The 15,964-nt window shown below is 41.8% G+C and overlaps 1 protein-coding gene across 1 annotated transcript in view; it reads right to left on the reverse strand.

Moving 5' to 3' along the window:
* Window positions 1–15,408, reverse strand: part of COL24A1 (collagen type XXIV alpha 1 chain) — a 128,432-nt gene extending 113,024 nt beyond the window's left edge. The window contains exons 1-3 of the mRNA XM_027882935.1: window positions 15,280–15,408; window positions 9,730–9,791; window positions 1,884–3,184 (exon numbers count right to left, since the gene is read on the reverse strand). Of these exons, the coding sequence (XP_027738736.1) occupies window positions 1,884–3,184; window positions 9,730–9,791; window positions 15,280–15,335 (1,419 nt within the window). The 5' untranslated portion in view covers window positions 15,336–15,408. The remainder of the gene's footprint in view (window positions 1–1,883; window positions 3,185–9,729; window positions 9,792–15,279) is intronic.
* Between the last annotated feature and the right edge of the window lie 556 nt (window positions 15,409–15,964).

The raw sequence follows: 15,964 nt of genomic DNA on the forward strand, positions 1-15,964 counted from the left end.
GGCTGAGAAAGCAAATCAAGACCATCTCTTCAAGTCTGAGGCCAACAACAGTGTCAGGCACTGTGCCACAGAATCTCCACAGAGCACAACTCTCAGTTTCTTGCAGAGACCTCTTCTCCCTTCGGTGTCAGCCTCTCTGGCAGTGCAGTTTTAACTTTGCCTCTGTTACAGTGGGTGCTCCAGGCCCCTTCGACCAACCTAATGCCCACAGAAGTCTATATTACCTTGCCAGCTCTGATCTTTAAGACCTTGGGCATGTTATTTAAATCCCGATCCAGCAAAACACCTCAGCACAAATGCACTACATTCACTACTACAGACTTCATCTGCGTTCCTAGGTGAGACAAACTTCTGCATCCCCACTCTGTAAGACGGGCATAGAAGATCTTTGAACCCTCCAAATAATCAGGTGCCATCTTTGTCACTATGTGTATAGTGTCCGTATGTAAGAAAAAAAACAGCTAAAGCATTTGCTTGGAGTTTCTTCATAATGCAAACAACCAGTAGCATTATTAGTAGCCATTTCTGTGCCATGTAAAAAAGAACAGGTTTAACTTTCTTGGCTGTGACTGACTGAAATCAAAACTAACAAGCTGTGCACTAAAATTAAAAGCTTCCATTAGTAGTTACCAAACGTCTTAAGCTCCAAAAATGGAAATTAACCTCATGTTGATGGCAGTTACACACTTAGTGATATGTCACCATAAATACTATTGTAAGGCACAAAAAGAGAAAAAAAAGATTGACTTCGCATTAAAAAAGATATTAAGCAAGAGCACCTCTAAACTAGTGTGAATTACTTATTAACACAATTTTCAATTGTGCAAGAACCCCTTTGTGCCTGGATCCTGCTTAGAGTAAAAACTGAACTTCTGAGTAGGTTCTTGATTGCTGACTAATTTAAGAAAAAATATTCCATCTCTGAAAGAATAAACACAATAAATTTATGGGCATATTAAAATATATATTAGAAACTGCTTAACACACATTAAATGGCTTTTCAGTAATAACCACACAGGTGAATACTTACACAAATCAAAACAAAGTAAAAAAAAAAAAAAAGGCAGGTGAAATTATCTACTCCATGCTATGTTTTAAAAAGTTTAACCGAAAGCTCACACAAGCATGAAGCACAATCTATCATACTTGCCAGGCTAAGCAGAACTGATGTTCTTTCTGGTCTGTAGCTTCAAATATACTGCCCGCATTTATATGTATTAAAACATTTATGAGCCTTGTGCACACAATAAGAAAAGGATAAACTGGTTTCTATGAGAAACACTACTGTGCATTTGCAATTGGATCAGGAATCACCCTCTGAACTGAAAAAATGCTGTAAAATCTCAAAATACTGTTCTAAAAACCATTTTGCATCCCAATAACCTTGGGTTATGAATGGTTTTACCAGACTAGGTTCTGCAGCTGGTCTCTTTCTAGTACCATAAGTTTTGATAGCATTGCTCACCTAAGAAAACTGACTCAGTCTTCAAAGCAGACCAGTTGTTCTTTTCATGGATCAGTATCTATATTTGTGAACTGTATGAATTTAGTCTGTAATTTTATTAAGTGAGCGGTCTCTGCAAGTAGCAGTTACAAATATCTCGCTACATTCCAAATTTTAAAGAAGCCTGGGTTGCCTATCACTTCACCAGGATGTGAATGTCTTGAATGTCTTTATATTCTTCCAGTAAATATAAGTATATGGCACTTAAACCAAAATTACATGCGAGAAAGAGACATATTTAAGGCAGACAAACATTTGTATAGTACAGCTGGGAGAAGTTGCAGTCACAGCTTTGGCATGCTTTGAGAGGTTCCTTTCTAAGCCTCTGTTAAATTTATATTGCTACATTATAGTAAGAAGAGTAATAAAGATAACTTACAGGAGGTCCGGTTTCCCCCTTTGGACCTCTGACACTTCCCATTTCAAACATTTTGCCAAGATCTTCATAGTCATAAGCATAATTATTAATACTAATTTCATAACTGTTTTCTGTGTGATAAGTCTCATCTACATCAAGTGCACCTTCCTGCCCTGCACTGAGTTGATTATCCAAAGGGAGCTCAGCAGGCAAACTGTACAGGGTTGTGTTGAAGATTTGCTGCTTTTTGCTCAGCGCATCTAAATGCTGTTTTGCTTTTTCCATTCCCTTGCTTTTAGTTTTACTCTGTTTTACAGGGGAGATCAGAGAAGGTTCACTTTGTCTGCCTGCTTCTTCTGTGGTATTAGCTGAACTATCTGGATTTGATCCTGCAGAAGTTTTAGTGGTGTTTCTTTTTTTGCTCATCTCCTGCTGCTGAAGAGGCAGATTGATGTTCTCCTCGAGTTCTGTTTCAGGCCAAGCTTCCAGCAGTCGAGGTTTGGTCTCTGCAAACTCCAACGCAGAGGCATTTCTTGACTCAAAGTGGTCTGGTAGAAAGTGAATCTGAGCAACTTTGGTAACAGGCATGTTTGATGCTTCCTTCCATCTATAAGCTGATAAATCTTCCTGGTGTTCCTCATCAATGATCATCTTTGAAAAAATATCCAGCCCCTCTGACACGAGTGGAGCTCCTGGCTGAGATCGGTAAGTTTCAGCCTGGCGACACTGCTGTTTCACATATTTACAATAGTTTGCAGAGGCTTCTGCAGAGGGAATAATATCTAGCTGACAGATAACTCCTTCAAAGCTGACAGATTGAGAGTTCATCCTTCCCAGGGTAAATACACCATCCGAACCAAACGTCTCCACTTCAGAAAGTACTTCACTGCTATAGTACTTCTTTCCACACTCAGCAAATATTGAGACAGTCTTGTCTCCAATGCCAATGGCAAATGAATGCCATTGTTCATTATGAACACTATAATTGAAGTGTACAGACTGCTTCCCTCCAGTGTATACTGCTACCTTTCTCGGTAGCAGCTGAACACCAAACTGCAGTCTACTTTTGTTCCTAATACTGAAAAGGAAAGCATTATTGACTCTGTAAGAGTACAACCCAACCAATATGGTGAACTGATGCCCTAGATTTGATGGTATGACTTGAACAACGGGGGATTCGATACGTGCATCACTAGTTAGTACAACTCCCGAAACAGTTAGACGAACACCCTGAGGTAACAGAGATGATGTAGAAGGCACTGTTGTCTCTGAGGGCTCTTGAACATCTTTCACAAGGCCCAGTTGATGAAGAACATCTATTGCTGTAAAAAGAAATAAAGGGATACTGTTGATTTCATTTACAAGCTCATAAATTCAGATCTATATAAAGAAATGTACACACAACATCTTAACAAATCTGTACCTCCCGAAGCATGTTCTCTGCACACAGCAAGGCCAACAAATCCTTAAGGCAAGGCACATGGATTTTTCACGTAAGTCAAACAAATAATTAAGGCAAGACAAAAATTTCCATCTTACAAAAACAAGCAAACAAAACAAACACACACAAAGGCCCACACAATGCACATCATAGGTTAATTCACTTATGAAAGTGAGAAATCCCCATTTGCTCCTTTCAAACTTTCACAGTGATCAGTGAACACACTTTGGTTAGTTTCTTATTTACTTGGATAACCCTGTTTATTCTTTGAGCAGAGAATTACACATTTTTTTTAGCCTTCTCTTCTGCAAAAAAATCTTCTGCAATAAGACCATGCTTTTTCTCTTTATCTGAAAAGTTTGAATGAAAGCATTTAAGGGAAGAGTTGCTTTGTTTATAAGAAGGGGTAAACTATTTATAACACAGTAACACCCCAGTAGAGCATCAAAAGATAGTCCCTGGCTCAAAACAAAATACAAAGGTAGGCTTTGCCAAGGAGCTACTATGTGCTGCAGGGGTAATTCAGCTGGTACCTGGGAAGAATTACTGTGCTTCCACCAGGGAGTTCTCTGCCTGCCAAGCAAGGCCCTGTCCCACTACAGAGCTGGCTTTCAAGATAATTGTTTTCCCAGTAGGATGACTGTATATACCTGTGCTAGCTAGTCGGACTAAAAGAAAACAAAAAACTTTCGAAGGGGAGATGCAACAGAGTGCACCAACACTGCCTCTTTTCACTCCACACTTGTTTACTTGTACTGATGAAGTGAACTCTGCAGCAGTGGGAGTGGTGAGGAGCAAGGAAAGAGGAGACTGTCAGGACCCAAGGGTCAGTGCTTCCATCTTCTGGCTTATCTGTCCTCCTAAAGAACACAAGGCTGCAGCTACCATGACAAAATATTGAATTAAGAGTGCACTCCACAGCAGGAAACATTAAAGAGACAGAGAAGCCAACTATCCTACTGATTTATGTCTAATAGATTTGTCTTTGGCATAGAGAAGCCTGGAGAGATCTTCCTATGGGGGTAGAATGGGCAGTGGTGTTTTCATTGTTGGATTCTCTACTGTCTCACACAATGTGAATTTTGTGCTTTAACCTTTTCCTTAGCCTGGACCTTACAGTGCCTCTAACAATTTTACTTGGCTAAATACCTTCACCTACTGGACAGAAACACAGTTTCCTAGTCTCCTGATTAACTGAAATCATATCTGTCCTGGGACAAGAAACTGAAGATGCTTTAGGTCAATCAACACTCCAAGGTGACCCAATTCATTTGATATTGCCTAAATAAGATTTAGGCATGTTGGAGTTGGTGGGCATAGACACCTTCTTCCTTCAGGATGAACATAAAGATACTGATAGATGCCTTATAATGCAGTTGAAACACTGCAAAGGCTTGAGTAGGAGCTAAAGCATGTCCCCAGCAGCCTTTCTGTAGGGTGGCAAAATTTGACAGCATTTATGGCATTGACTGATTAGTAAAACTTCTTGTCTGAGTTCTTTTGAAAGATATTACTTAAATATTTCAGAGATTCAGTCAAAACGCAATCATGGAAATAAGGAACAAGAAGGTTGGGAGCTAAAATATGGGGAAAGGCTGAAGGAACTACATTTGCTTGGCCTTGAGATGGGAAGGTTTGGGGGAATCTAATTAAAACTGTCCATTATCTGAGTTAAGACCATAGGGAAAACAGAAAAGTTGAGTATTAACAGGCAAAAGCTTCAACACAAGAAATTCCAGCTCCATACAAAGAAAAAGCCTTCTCACTACACAAGTGGTTAAGTGCTGGACCAGGACAGCAGAGATATTGTGTAATCTCCATTCTTGGAGGTTTTCAAAGCCCAACTGGACAGGACCCAACAACCTGAACTTGCTTCAACACTGACCATGATCTCAGCAGGAGCTAGGAACAGATAAGTTCAAGGGCCCTGTAACCTAAATTTTCTGGTTTTTTTGCACAAAGGGAAGTCGAGCCCAAGTTTTCCCTACATTGCACAGCAGTGTACGGTATCATCTTTTTCCTCCCCTAACTGGAACAATTTCAGTGAAGCACTTACACTAAAAATTACTTGTAGTATCTAATAGTTCCACTGATCAAATAAGCCTGACAGACAGACACTGTCATTTTCTACAGCATTTAGCTGAGGATATTTTTACTGTGGACATTGTGCCTATATTAAGTAAACAAAGCTATTAAATGGCAAAAGAAAAATTTGGAGTAAAAAAGAAAAGTTAAGGATTCTCTACTATATTAAGAGAGCAACTGAAACAAATGGATGTTTACTCTTTCAGTGGAAAAAAGGTCTCCGTTCCCAGTTTCCCTTTCTCTATTTAGTGAATGTATTCATAGCAAACTTTAAGAATAGACAGATGTTGGCTTAGTTTCAGTGGTAAATTATGAAAAGTGCCTGAGATTTCCTTGAGAGTAATTTATAAATTGGAACCAGAAGTATCAACCTGAATGTACTGTACATCTTGAAAATTAATTACACACCTTGTAGTGTTTCTAGTCATGTTTGAGATTTGCAGATGGGCCAAGATTATCCTGGAGAGTAGCCAGCGCAGACAGAGGTATGGAGAAAGCATATCTTTACAGAGAGTCATGTGTGTGCCAATTTCTCAAGATGTTTTGCCTCAGAGCAATTTATTTACTATGGCTGTATTTTTATCTGTCAGACCGATACTAGAGGTCAGGTTACAGCAGAGCTTCGAATCACAATGCATCTGCTAATGAACCACCACGCTTTCCCAGGACCTCGGTCCTGCCTGGTCTGCCTGTAGCTCTGGGGGAGAAAGCTGTCCTTGCACTGCTCTTGTAAAGGGAAGCTAGGAAGAAACACAGGTCCTGTGCTCCAAGCAGTGCAGTCTTACATATGCAAATAATCCCCAAGGCTGAACACACTGCTTCAGCACTTCTGTGCACTGGCTGGGCCAGCTGACTGCACAGAGGAGAACAGCTTATAAACTAACCTAAGGTTGTGCCTAATTATCACATCCTAACCTGAAATATTTGGCAAGTACTTGTATTTTTAAACATTTTTAATGATATATTTGTATTTAAAAATAACAATTCTTGTAATATGTCCAAAATATTATAAAATGATGCTTAAAAAAAAACCCTTAAACTGTCTTAAAATAGTCAGTTTAAAATTGCATTCAAGCCTATCGCTACTAATCTCAAACTGCAAGCAAAATTGCCAAATTTTTGGCACTTCTGATTTGAAAACAGCGCATAGCTTAGAAGTTATCAATAAAAGGAAAATCATCAGAGAGCGTAATAAGGAATAAGATGTTCTCCACATCCTGCAAATAGATTTCTGTGAACAATGACAGGTGCTGAGAGAGCTAGACACAAATAAATGTTATGTGAAAAATGACATCAAATAAGTAAGTATAAACTAATTATTCCTTGCTGACTTGCTGCCTGTTAACCCACTGTCAAGCCAAAAGGCTGTTCCAAACTTTTTTGGCCAGTCATTTAATTTCTGGTCCAACTTGTATTTTTATTTTATTTTAAGGCTTTCAGAAGCTCTTGGCAGCACACAGGATTTTGGGAGCAGGCAATCCTCATTTTTCCTCCCAGCATGACAACCACTATTTTCTTTACCTATCAGTTGTCAGTTTTCTTTGTTTACTCATGCCTGCAAAACATCTGTCTTCACTTACTGTTTACTCAAGCCATTAGTCCCCCAAATTGCAATAGCTCAGCTTCTTGAAGGGAAAATTTTTTTAGGTTTTTCGTATCAAGTGCTTTCCCCTTCTACCTTCTAGGAGGACTTTAAAAATTCACAGCCTTACTGCCTCATGAGGGAAAGGAAAACCTAACATGGGGTTTGGCAAAAAACCTTCCGACCCTCTTGTGGTACAAAAAAAATCCCACAAAGGAACTGGGGAGAAATGAGAGGATTTGCTATTTGATTGTTTCGCACCCATATTTCATTCAGTCCCTTTTGTTCATTTCCCACTTCCTCCGTACTCATGACTACTCTGAAGGCAAGAGCTCTGAGATGCCTTCTCTGTTTCAGCAATCCTAGTAGACACATGGGTAAGGGAAAGACAAGGGCCATTCATCAGTCAGCTCCCTCAGAACTGAGAGTACTCATCAGGTTGCCCATTTTCTAAGGGATGAAGCATCTGCAATTGAGTAAATTAAGACACTTGGTTGCAAAATTAAGACACTTGGCTGCAACCAGTGCTCTCCTGGGCACTAGGTCCAGTGACTGTCATAGAAAAGTTAATGAGATACATCAATTCTGCATGTTCTTGAGCCACAAAGTACTATTTCTAAAGACTGAGACTGTATCTTTACATATATCTGACTGGACACAATTACTAGCAGCCTACCAAACTGAACAAGGCATAATTTCCCAGGTAAAGCATCAGGCTGTCTCATCAGCTCAGGAGAGAAGGAGTGTTCATTAGCTAGCATCTTCATATTTGGCAAAATACTCTTTTTTTTTTTCAAAATACAACTGCCAAGAAAGTTTAAAAAACTAAGTGTTAATATTTTCCTAATGGGCAGACAATCCTGCTCCTGGACAAACACTAAGCACTGCAAATGCAATAGTGCTAGCTCTGCAGCTTATAAACTGACACTGAAGGATATACTTGAGCTGCTCTTTTTCTTCTCTCTCTCTCTTTTCTTTTTTTTTTTTTTTTTGAGAAGGTTTCCTCAGTCTGCTGTTCTCTGAGTTGCTTTTGCAATCTCTTTTACACGCTGTGCAAATATAGTGCAGGAGGGACCACATTTGCCCATGGGCAGGAAGTTGCATTAAGGTTCAATGCATCATTTTTATCCCAACCAAGGACTTAAAGAAAATGAAGTAATATATAGCATGTGGCATTTGTGCACTGGAGTTTCCATTCAAAAAGGCTTCTCACATGGCTATCTAGAAATGCTATTGAATAACAGTAACAACAACAAAAATTGAATAGCAACAACAAATAACAATAACAACAACAAAACAAAATATTGAATAACAATAAAAACAACAACAAAAAAGTTTCCCATCAAGACTGGAAACTTTACCCCATTTCTGCAAAGCTCTGTGCATGGAGGTATTCTCAGCCAAGAGGCAAGAAAGCCTCAGACTGCACCCACTTGCTTGTGTCGCTGTGCCCCCAGATCTGTAGCCTTCACAGTCCTTGCCTGAAGTTTTGATAGAAAAACTATTCTCAGGCTGAGGCACATGAGAAGTGAGGAAGGTGGGCTGGAGGCATGAAGACACTCAAACCATCCCTGCACTCCTGCCTCTGGCATCCCTCACCTGCTCCTGCTACACTGGGAAACTGCAAACTGCCTCTCTAAAACAGCCTCTTCCCCTTCCATCCCCACAGGCCTGGAGCAGGTCAGGCCACACACATCTAATGGCGCTGCCCCTCCTCCGATGAGAACTTGGCTCAGCTATTAGAAAAATCTGGGAAAATCCCATCACAAAAGCATATGGCCTCCACTGAGCTGGATGTGAAAAATCAACAACCAATATTACCAGGCAAACAACAGGCAACTAATGGAAGGCATAAATACAAAGTCAACTGGAGAGAAAAAGCAAAACAAAGAACCACAACTGAAAGGAAACGCAAGCTTTGCCAATATCTGGGAATGAGGAGCTGGAAAAAGGCACTGGTGAGAATAGTGGTGGGAGGCTGTTGAGATATCCCAAAGGGTTGTAACAAAACATTATCAGGAATGAGTCTTGTCTTAACCACACAACCCAGCTGTTTGTGTTCAGATGAGTATTTGTAGTTAACACATCAGCCAAAGATGACCTATTTCCTGCTTCACCTGTACATTGAAGGAACATGGCAGAGAACTGATGCTGCCACTCTCATGGCAATAAGACATGACTAAATGGCATATTAGCCTTACCACTTCAGGATGCTATTATTCCCAGAGAAGGCAGCACATCTGGTGCTGTTATAACAGCTGGCAGATTAAAAAAGAAACTAAAAACAAGGCAATCTTATTTCCTCACTAACATCTGCATCTGAATGCAAAGCCAAATGAATACCAAATTTCACATTTTTTTAGTGATGCCAGCCTAGACTAAGCCTTTATTATACACAGTGATTTGCCTAAAGTCTTAATTGCAAAGGTAACTCAGTCATAGCTTGCCACCCCCAAGGACACCCACTTGCAATGAAGACACAATCAAAGCCTTTTCACTGTACAAGGCTTCTTTTTTATGAAGAGCTTGCTTAAATATGTAAGCAATTTCATAGACAGAAAATCTGAGTAATTTCAAAAGGTCATCTTTTCCAAACTGGTTACTTTAATCTTTTGCTCTCATTCTGCTGTAGCTGGTATTTTCTTTAAGTCATATGAATTAAGGAACTGAACCTAAGGTCACTGGTAACAAGAGACATCTACTCTTTTCATCCAGTAACACGTTATACAAATGTCCTGTTATAAACAAAGCATTCTCACCTTGTTTGGGTACTTGTGCAACACCCACAGCTATACATATTGCAATAAAAAGGAGAGCTTTCCTAAAAGGGAAAGAAGGAAAGAAAAAAAAAAAAACACATGAGAAAACATCTACAGTTTCAGAAATCCAAGGAATTAGAAGCTTGATTCAACTTTCAAAGTCCATGACAGGATATCACTGACTTCAGCAAGTCCTGAATCAAAGCCACCACATTGTACAACTTATACATACATATATTTTTACACTGGCTTTTATTAATAAAGCAATTGCATCTGCTTTGTATTTTCTTGCAGCAGCTTTCAAATATGAATGCTGCTTTGTAGTAAATTTCTTCCTAGAAAGAAAAAAATATTAACATAAAGAAACCATAAAATAAATGACAAGTTAATGCCTATAGAGATAATTAAATACTTTTGACCTGCTATCAGTCTTTTCACTATATCACATCATATTCCCATAAAAGAAAATGTTATGTCACACTTTTTTTCTTGTATTATAAAATTTTATCATGCTCCAAGAAAGACATGTTCTTGACAGAGTAAAAAAGAATCCCATCAGATGGCAACTTAAAACTCCATGCTCAGATAGGAAAACACAGAACTGATGAGTATCATAGGCTCACTGTCCTGGTTTAGGCTGGGATAATTTTCTCCTTAGTAGCTGGTAGAGTGCTTTATTTTGGATTACATATGAGAATAATGTTGATAGCACATTGATGTTTCAGTTGTTCCAACAAATATGAATAAGGTTGATAGAGATTATGTGCTCAAAATTTGCTTTAGAAGTGTTGAATGTTGTACAAAGAGCATTGTTTCTCCATGATTAAGAACAGACTGTCTGCTGTTTCTTACCCATTATCACATTAGCCAGATTAATATCAAATCACACTCTCATCAGTGACTGAATCTTTTAATAAATGAGAAATATATTTTCTGTTAATGTTGCATAATCTAGGCACAGATGTATGTAACAATTATAGTAGCCTATATCTACTTCTGAGAAGAAATGTTTTAAAAAATCAGAAATATAGTTCTGACACTAACTACTCAATTCATGCTCAAGCCACAGTTCAACCTTCTTGCTCATTAAGTTATGTAACATCACTGATTTTTCACAACATTAAATGCTATAGTGACTAAAAGTGTTTGCTGGACCAAGCCAGACAACACTCGAGTATCTGGAATGAAGTGCATTTGAAAGCGACAGAGTTGCAACTAAACACCTGGAATTTCACATGATGTAACTTTGCCAGGGCAGGAGGAAAACACTACCACTTTATACAGGACAGTATGGTTCAAAGAGAGAGACAAGGTGCTTCATGGATATACACGCACATATATAGCAGTATTTAGCGAAATATCTTACTATTCCTTTCACGGGTTTACAATTCAAACATGCCAGAAACATCCAGGTGGACAAAAGCCACAGAGCAAAAACAATCAAGAGAATTTTCATATTGTGAGAGCTTAAATTTTGGCCATCAGAATGAATAATTTAAGGAACATTAAGACACAATAGTCATCATTGCCACTGGAAAACTGTAGATATATCATGTCTTTTAGAAGAAAATGCACAGAAAGTATAGGATGCATATTCAAAAATATGCATCAGTGCTTCAGTTCTTATTATAGAAGGGGAGAAGGGTAGAAACTACACCTTACAAATACCAACATGCCTGTAAGGGCATGTTTCTTAATTAACCACCGCTGCAGTCCCTAGCTATTTCTCCCTTCAAGCCTTCTCCTGCTACAGCCATGCAATGTCTACTGGGGCAGTTCTGCAGCTCCTGCAAAAGTCCTAACACTGACTGTTGTCCAAATAGCTCGTCAGCTCCAGGACGCTCACTTCAGTTTTTTCACTTCTAAAGGCCAGAATTCAAATTCATAATTTCTGCATCACATGATGCCTCATCTTTTGATCTAATGACCTCAGTGACAGGAAATAGCTGTGTCAGAAAAAAAGTCCATGCATTGCACAGCATAAGATAAAACCTAGGACAACTCTCTATTTGACTTTCAAAGGTGTAAAGTGGATTTACAACTAAAAATCACAAAAGATATTTTAGCCACCTCCGAAATAAGAATGCTCAAAGAACTCCAGAGCACAAAATTCAAAGATGACTCCTCTTAACATTACAGTAGCCTCTTCCACAATACCAACCAGGTACAAAGCTGTGTGCGTCAGGTATCTGCCTCTGTCACCTCCCAGCAAATACTGTAGGAAAGTAAGAAATTCCAAAATGCTCCCAGGGCTGCAAATTACACAGATGTAACTGGATATACAGGAACATTTAGTGAGAGGTAAAGGCACGTGTCTGCCTCTCCAGTGCTCTCCAGCTAATGTCAAGAACAGATGAGTGAACAACTAAGAGGAAAAACACGGACCAGAGACAGGGCTGGAGGTCTTCTAATGTGTGGGAAAAGTTAGTCTTCCTTCTGTCTTTTTTCACATGTAAAACTTTTTGTAAATGAAACCATGTGCAACCTAAAGTGAAGTTGTAAATGTGAACCCTCCCTGGCTGAAAATGAAACAGTGAAATTCTGCCTTTTTGAGAGAAATAATTCATGCAACCCTCTCTTCTTGATCAAGAGCACTACTCTTTATATTTGCAGATTTTAAGCTGCAGATTAGTCAGTTCTCAGTCTCCACTCTCACACCAGCATAGCCACGAAGATCTCAGGCTCCCTTCTGCATAACATGTATGCAACTTGATCCATCATCTGCGACAGCTCCAAGGAACTTAGCTCCTTGTCTTGGCTGAGCCCACAGATCTTGGGGAGACCTTCCCTGTTGGGACACAACAATAGAAAAGTACAAAAGCTTGTGGCAAGGAAGACTCCAGCTGACTCAAATGTTGGCTGTTTTTTCCCCATTTAAACATCACACACGAAGCTGTTACAATACAATACACCTTGGCTATGTCCTGTCCTAAAGCCTAGGTATCTCTTGAGCTTCCTCTCCTTTTCCTATCTTTTAATCCTCTTTATTTTACATGCAAGCACAAGCTGAGGGCCACTATAAATCTTCTGCAGGAAGGCACTATCAAATGTGGTTGAGCTATTCTACCACTTAAAACTGAGTTTATCTTTCTCATAATCTTTGACATCTTGTGGCCATTTGCCTCTTCCTACAGAGTGGACAGCAACTATCCACGTTGGTTTTTTGCCTTAGGGGTGATGGATGGATGAGGAAACTGATAAGCTTCAAAGCAAGTCTGGCAAGCAACAATGAAAAATTTTATCCTCTGAAGACTATTCAGGAGCATGCAGAGCTCAGGTTTGGTCAGTGCACAGCATTACAGTGTAACTAGTGTTCCATCCTAGTTTCCTAAATATCCAGTTTAAAGGAAGAAATGCCACTATTTGGCTGCTAAAGAAGACAGGAAAACTTGTTCCCAATGTAACTGCCACAGATGCATTCAACCCTGCACTCATCAGTGATGATGGTTTAAATATCAGCACTTGCCCCATCTACATTGTTTCACTGGATCTCGTCTGGGGATTGCTAAGGAGAATGGCCAAGTTTGGGTCCATCCAGCCTGAGAAGGGCTTTGGGAAAGGTCACAGCACCTTCTAGACTGAGAGGACCTGAGCTTCTCAAAGACCTCAAGCTGTTACAAACCTTATCTTTCAAGATGTGAAAAGAAAGATAACTTTCTTTGCTACTATAATGAGGTTAGGCAGTGGCTTCAGTGCTCCTTCTCAATTTAAAAGACCCACTATCTACATGGCTTTAAGGGAAACAACAGCCTCTTCAGGGTGACAGTCGCATGCCCTCTGGCAGCTGGCACCATAGCTGGCAAATAGCCAGCAAGGGGGGGAAGTTCTTGAACACTTAGCCAGAGTTCACCGTTTGAATGAATGGAAAATGGTAAAAATACAAAATAAGGTGAGAGGGAGAGGAGCAGTGACCTAAGATAAGTTGTTTTATGAGTAAATCTGTGATCTCTTACACTAGATTTCTTCTCTAGATAGTGTACATCATTTTCCTCTGTTTTCCTCTGTATTAAGGCAAATTATGTAACTCAAATTCCCACTCACATGAAATACACTCTTCTTTCACTGGGTTTGTCTCTATATAATTTGTAGATCATTCCTCAAATGTTCTACAACTCAATGCTTGCAAGAAACAAGGGTGACTCAAGGCTGTTCTTGTTTTAAAATTAAATATTCTTTCAATAAACTTGGTGAGAGATTTAGAAGTTATGCAGCTGTTTTATTTTTTTAACCTGCAGAGAAACCCCTGTACGAGCCCGACCTAGTGGCATTTTTAAAAAAAGTTGGTCAGGGTTGCAAGGGATTTACTGGTTTGACATATGCTAAGGAAACCTGATCTTTTGCAAGGAATTCCGGTTTCTTAACACAGGGAATCAACCAGATTGCTTTCTCTCTAGACCAGTAAATTAGGTAAACAATATAGAAGTATATAAATATATATTCTGAAGCTATCTCAGATTTTTAATCTGAGTAAACTGCATCTCTGCTACTGTCTTTCCTGTAATGCAATTTATGTTTCTCCATCAGAAACACCCACTTACAGTTATCAAATAAAATCATTTTTTAAATTGTATTCAGTCAATTCCTGAACAAGTCCCACAAACACATCCATTAAACACACAGTTCTCCTGGGAAGGCCACCTTCAGGCAGAAACGTAACTGCTCACAAGCATTCTGGTGCACCCAGTTACACACCAGGCACACTTTGGCAGCATAATCCTCACTACAGCACAAAACAAATCCTTCTGTCCTGCTTGGAGAACTCAGTAAACTTAGTTTAAGACACAGCCAGAACAAAATTAGTGCCTTGCCAAAACAGACCTGTCTGCAATAGTAACCTCTCCAATATTACAACTACTATAAATTCACAGTCATCTTGCCTAGGCTGCTTTTAGGCCAACTGTAGAGAGAGGAGCTCTACTTTGCACCACAGATGAGGATGCATTGGAACCACTTCAGCCTATTATAGAAATACATAAATACAAAGCACCTCACCTGGCCATCTCTGTTATTAAGAGAGTAAACTTCAGCTCTTAAACGTAAATTCTACATGTTTTGGTTGTTTTCTGCGTTTTAAGAGCTGGATACCAAAAGGGTACAGGAGCTTCCAGGTTCCTTGTGGGCACTGCGGCCACCGGGATCTCGTTCCCCCTCGGGGATCAGGGGTGCGCTGGCTCGCGGGTCAGGCTGTCCCCGCTCCCCGGGGACCCCAGAGCCAGGCTGCCTGGTGGGGGCTCGTGCGAGGGAAGGAAGACACCAGGGTGCAGGACGGGATAGAGCACATCCAGGACGACATAGGAGAGTGCGGAGGGGAGAGACGCACAGCCAGGGTGCCAGCACCTTGCCGGTCCCCCGGGGGCACTGGGGACCCCGCGGGGTTACGGCTGGAGCAAGGAAGGTAAGGCTGAGGACACAGCCCGTCGGGGTCACCGTCCGCTGCCCCCGGAGGGGAGCTGAGCCGCAGCCCCCGTGCCCTGCCCGCCCCGCGGCGGGGTGGCGATGCGGTGCGATGCGCCCCGTCGCCGCCGTCACGCCTCCCCGGCTCCCGCTTACGTTTGTTCCGCGGGAGAGAAGCGTCCTCGCCTTGTCCTCTCGGCTCCCAAATGCATTTGTATGCATTTGTCCGGGCAGCGGAGATCCGAGGGAAAGCCGAGCGCCGCGCCGCCGCAGGGTCAGCTCCTGCCCATGAAACCGCGGCGGCCCCGAGGTCTCCGCCGAGCTCCGCGCAAGCCCGGGGGCGGCCCGGCCCGCGTACGGCCCGCGGGGGCGGGCGCGGCGATGGGGGGGGCGCCGGGGGCCGGGCGGCGGGGGCGCCCCGCGGCTGCCCGCGGAGTGGGGCGGCGGAGCGGCGCTGCACCGCCTGCCCCGGCACCGGCGGAGCTCCCGCCCGCCGCGGTGTTGAATTTCAGCGCTGGCTGCCTGGAGATTACATCAGCACACGCGGCTCCCGGGGCGGGCCGGGCCCCGCATGGTGCGCGCTGCCCCGCGCCGCTCCCCCGGGCGCCGACCCGAACCCGCATCCGGGAGAGAAACCGGACCCGCACTCGCCGCTGGCAGTGCCCAGCCCAGCCCAGCCCAGCCCAGCCCAGGTGCGGGCGGCCCGAGCGGCAGCGCTGGGACAGGTGATGCCATTTAGTGCACCCGGAGGGCGAGAAGAACCATCGGCTACCGATGGGCTCCAGCTGGGGAGACTCGGCAGGAAGCTGCGAGTTAAATTAAAATGTGGGGACTGGCGAGG

Source organism: Empidonax traillii, unplaced genomic scaffold (genome assembly GCF_003031625.1).
Source record: "Empidonax traillii isolate 1590-97213 ecotype Southwest subspecies unplaced genomic scaffold, ASM303162v1 scaffold114:size1751661, whole genome shotgun sequence".
Taxonomy (NCBI): Eukaryota; Metazoa; Chordata; class Aves; order Passeriformes; family Tyrannidae; genus Empidonax; species Empidonax traillii.